Below are 4851 nucleotides of genomic sequence, written 5' to 3' on the forward strand. Positions count from 1 at the left end.
CGACCAAGGCCACAAAGACAAAATGCTCAACCTCAAGACGAACAAGCGATTGCTGATTTGCAGACGGTGGGAGATTTTCTCACTGACAATGGTGATGACTCATAATCCTCATATTTATATATCATGTATATCATTTAGTACATGCAACTTCTTTTAACAGTTACCAATGTGTGCTTTTCATTTGCTTAAGTTGAAGTTTTCGAGGATGATCCAATCAATGCTACAAAAAAGAGGCCTGCAAGGGGCATAACTAAGATGGAGGGAATATTCTCAAGGTCACCTGAAATGCCAAAAATCAAAATTTTACTCAATGATCGAGGTCAGCCTATTGGTAAAAGTGCTAGACAACTTTCAAGTGCTATTGGGTGTCAAGTTAGAAAGAAATTGTCTATTGCTACCACGGACTGGAGGCTTGTTGATATAAACAAGAAGTATGAGTTGTGGGAGGATATAAAGACATATTATGATGTAGATGCTGCTGCCTTAAACTGGGTTATGCGCACAGCTGGAAAGAAGTGGAAGCAATTTAAAGCATCCATAAAGCAACGATACTTCAATCCTGAATTGTCTATAAAAGAAATTCCAGAATATCCTGATAAGAGGGTTAATGATGATGATTGGCACTCTATGTACAACTATTGGATGTCTTCTGAATTTCAGGTAAGCTCTACACTTTAGTTCTAATAAAGCAACCATACTTCAATCCTGTAACACATATTTTTTATTCTATTTTTAGGATCGCTCAGAAAAAGCTAAAATAAATCGACAAAAGCTAAAGATGCACCATACAGCCGGCAGTGTGAGCTATGCATGTTCAGAATATGATTTGGTAATGTTCTTTGTATTTTACTATCTCTATTCATGATTACATCCTGCTGCTCCACATTTGATATAAGCTCTATTGTCCAGTCTGAAAGCATGGGCAACAGTGATACATTTTAGACACAAAATAGATTGCTGCTTGTGCTGCTGTGCTGCTGCTGCTGCTTGCTGTTTTCAATGAACAAAGTATGTTTGCAGGCTGTGAAACTAGGACGTCCTCCACGAAGAGATGAAAACTTTATCCAAACCCATACAAGAAAAAATGGTGTTCCTACAGAACAGGCAAAACCAATAATTGTAAGGCTTTGTTGTTAATTTTTAGTACAATATACATTTCTATCTGAATTACCTTTTATGATGTGAATCATCTTTAATTCTCTATAGGACCAACTTAATGATGTTCTTGGAGTATATCCAGAGTTAAAGGACCGGTCAATTCAAGAGGGTGATGCATTCTCTATTGTTTGTGGACCGAAAGAGCCAAAAGGATATGTTCGTGTTTTGGGTTTAGGCCCTACTCCTCAAGATATTGGCACTCCAGAGTTGAAGTCTTATACTGAAACAAGACTACAAATGGAGATTCTTGCTCGTACAAAGGTTCAAAGTGAGAAGGCTGCTTTAGAAGAGCATGTACTTGAGCTACAGACTCAAATTGAGCAAAGGGCTCAACCAGACCGGGCAAGTGAAGAGCCCATGTCACATCGCGGCTCTACTTCATTTCAACATAAGGTATTCAATATTTTCATTCATGCTGCTTTATCCTAATTTTCTAGATTCCTTGTACTATGCTATGAAATTGTGTTTCTTAAGGTGACGAGGAACAAGTTTGCTGCTGAGGATGAGGAAGACAATGAAGAATATTGTGCTTCTGAAGATGAGGAATTAGATGATGAGGATGATCAAATATTTCATCAGATGCAAGGTGCAAACTCACCAAGATCTACAAGGCACTTTGCTGAAGCTTCACACTCTAAACATGATGATCTTGTAATGCTCTCATTCATTTCATACATTTTCTAACCTTTATTTTCATAAACCCTCAAAAACATTGAAGTAAATTATTCTTAATCATTTGCACCAGGTTGGAAAAGATGTCATATTATATGCTATGTTGAGATCTGATTTGCCTGTGGCTAAAGGGACAATTGTTTCTACTAAACCAAGCACCACAGTTGGAGGCCAGATCCTTGGAAGGCAATATTGTGAAGTTATTGTAACTTGTGTGATAAAACGAGATACAGTTTTGCCTCGCCCTTGTGCAAATGTGGAAACTATGGCTGATGCTTACATGATGTCAGTTGCATGGCCGTACAAGAAAGTAATATTCTATATCTTATCTTGTTTATATTTAGATTTATATGAGCAACTTAATGATGATTAATCTTGATTGCACCAGCTGAAGTTGGTGCATAAGGCTGCAACACCGTCTAGTGGAGGTAGATAAGGCATCAAAACTGTATTTTTATTTGCAAATGTAGCAACAATATACTAATTTGATGTACTTTTTTCTAGGGTGTTCTGGACAAAGAAAGCTTGTACCTTAAAACAGGAGGATACAAGAAGCTGGAGTGGTTGTCTGAAGGCTTTTGAACTGCTTGAAGCATTAGTGTAGCTTTGGTGCTTTTGTGACTGATCAGCTCTGGAGCAGCTAGAGTGATGTAGTTGTGGGCTTTTGAACAATAGCTGGAGTGATATGAAACATTAGTGATGTAGTTGTGGGCTTTTGAACTGCTTCAAGCTGGAGTGATGTCGCTGTGGTGCTTTTGTGACTGATCATCTCTGGAGCTTTTGTGAATGATCTAGCTATTTGTAAATGATCTAATTGTGAATGATATTATAATTGTGATGCTTTTGTGATCATATAATTGTGGTGCTTTTGTGTTTATGTGATGGATCTATGACTGTGATACTGATTAAATGTGTATGTCTTTATGATTTGTGTATAAAAATCTGTGATTTGTGGTGCTTAATTAAATGTATATTATTATTAACAACAACTGTAACAAGGGTGACTTTCTGTTGGTTGCTAAATATATAGTATGACGACTTACGGTTGGTTGCTAAATCTGTAGTACAGCAACCCACGGTTGGTCGCTAAATATACAATATTAGCAACGGACGGTCGGTCTCTAAAAATATGTCGGTCGCTAAAGCCTTTAGCGACGGCACCTATAGCGACCATCCTTATGGGTCGCTAAAGGTTTTTAGCGACCAACCGTAGGTCGCTAAAAGCCGCTTTAGCAACCAACCGTAGGTCGCTGTAAGTGAACCGTCGTGTAGTGGTGGTAGGATATGAGCGGTTGCCTTCTTCCTCTATAAATAGAGCGCTTGCTTCTCTGGCGTCTTCACACATTTCTCTGCTACTTGTTGCTTGCTCTCCTCTTTTCTCTTCTCTTCTACTCCATCATGGGTAAGAGCAAAAAGGGTGGAAGTTCATCGCACCATTCCGGCGACAAGCGGAAGCATGAGCCGACCCTCCCTCGGAGGACTTCGGCGATTCCGAATACTCAGAGGAGGAGTTTTCCTCTGAGTCTGAGGGGTCGCCAGTCTACACCTCACTCCTGGCATCGTCCGATGACTCGGACAATTCCCAAGGGATCGCCGCCGAGGTGTGAACATATATCTGGGCCGTCGAGCGCTCCGGGCTCGAGGGCTTGGATGAGTTGGAGGTCTCCTCGGACGAGGAGAACTCCTCTGACTCGTCCGAGGAGGGGAGCGGCGATGACGGTGACGGCGAGGGCGACGGCGACGACGGAGGCGACGACAAGGGCGATGGCAGCAAGGGCGATGGCAAGGGCGGCGACGGCAGCAGCAGGGCCAGTGGCAAAGCGCCATTGGCTTAAAATATTAGTATAGATAAGTAGTAGTAGAAGTCATATTAGTATTAGTGGAATAATGTAGTAGTAGTTAGTAGTATAGTGTAGTAGTGTAATGTAGTAATGTAATGTGTCGAGAGATGGGAGGGAGGCCGGCTCATAATGAGTCGGTCTTTGAGTTGTGAAAGAACTTCTCCCTTTATATAATGAAGAATGTTGGCTCTATGCATATCTTTTGCCTTTCTGATGCCCCTTCGTAGCCGATCAACAACTTGTATTTATGTCCGACGCAGCCGTTGTTCTTAGGAGTAATTCTTGAGTAACGACTTGTTATTGTCGGGTCGTATTTAATTCTGCCTGTGTTTTATGTGGAGAAAAAAACGGCTGAGTTACTGTTGGTGCCTTTAAAGGCAATATCCGAGTCATGCCAGATCACGTTGGTGTTTTAGAAGTAACAGTCGGGTGATGCAGGACCATGTTGACGTTTTAGAAGTAACAGCCGAGTGGTTTCTGGTGACGTCAGCGTTTTAGAGGCAACAGCCGAGTCATGAAGTCCAGCTTTTTTCCCGAGTGATGACTTAGCGCTTTTAGAAACGATATCTAACCCGGGAAAACCCCATTTGCATCATGTCATCATACGCCTCAGCGTCCTGAGCCCTAGCCTTACTTTTTTGCCTCCAAACATCCTCTGTTTTCCTTTGATTTCGCTTCCGCCCAATTTGCCGACGGGATTGTGATGGCGCCCAAGCGGAAGAGCCAGAATTCTGCTGCTGCGGTCATTCCTCCTATCGATCCCAACAGCCAATTGCCTTTCGCAGGTAATCATATGTCTGTTGTTTCCGAGTCGGATCTTCTCCACCTTGTCGATGTCGGAATTCTTCCTCCCAAGGAGCTTTGTTCTTGGCGGATTTGTCGTGGGGTTAATGTCCCGACAGAGGATACCCACGAGTCTGTTGTTTACGTTCCTTTTCTTATTCGCGGTCTCGCCCTTCCCATTTCTCCCTTTTTTCGCGGTCTCCTTGACTTTTACCATCTGAATCTGACTCACCTGAATCCCAACTCTATTCTGCAAATCTCTATCTTTGTTTACTTGTGTGAGGCCTACCTTGGAATTCTTCCTCACTTTGGTTTGTGGAAATACTTGTATCACTATCGCCCTGGGATGGCTGGGGGGCAGCATCAGCTTGTGGGCGGTGCGAGCTTGGAGATGCGC

The 4851-nt window shown here is 42.2% G+C and overlaps 1 protein-coding gene across 3 annotated transcripts; it reads left to right on the plus strand.

The window, feature by feature from the left end:
* Window positions 1–205: 205 nt before the first annotated feature.
* LOC118476646 (uncharacterized) lies at window positions 206–2674 on the plus strand. 3 transcript variants are annotated; one of them, XR_004857116.1, is made up of 7 exons: window positions 206–660; window positions 747–829; window positions 1021–1119; window positions 1207–1809; window positions 1904–2140; window positions 2219–2258; window positions 2335–2674. XR_004857116.1 is itself a non-coding variant. In XM_035966183.1 (7 exons), the coding sequence occupies exons 1-4, from the start codon at window positions 256–258 to the stop codon at window positions 1585–1587; spliced, it is 978 nt and encodes a 325-aa protein (XP_035822076.1). In that variant the 5' UTR covers window positions 206–255; the 3' UTR covers window positions 1588–1809; window positions 1904–2140; window positions 2219–2258; window positions 2335–2674. The 3 variants fall into 3 exon arrangements, 2 of the variants coding, with proteins under 2 accessions (XP_035822076.1, XP_035822077.1); XM_035966183.1 differs by having other exon boundaries at window positions 737–829; XM_035966184.1 differs by lacking the exons at window positions 206–660; window positions 747–829; window positions 1021–1119 and having other exon boundaries at window positions 1434–1809.
* The last annotated feature ends 2177 nt before the right edge of the window (window positions 2675–4851 follow it).

The sequence above is a fragment of the Zea mays genome, chromosome 3, assembly GCF_902167145.1.
Source record: "Zea mays cultivar B73 chromosome 3, Zm-B73-REFERENCE-NAM-5.0, whole genome shotgun sequence".
In the NCBI taxonomy this organism is placed as follows: domain Eukaryota; kingdom Viridiplantae; phylum Streptophyta; class Magnoliopsida; order Poales; family Poaceae; genus Zea; species Zea mays.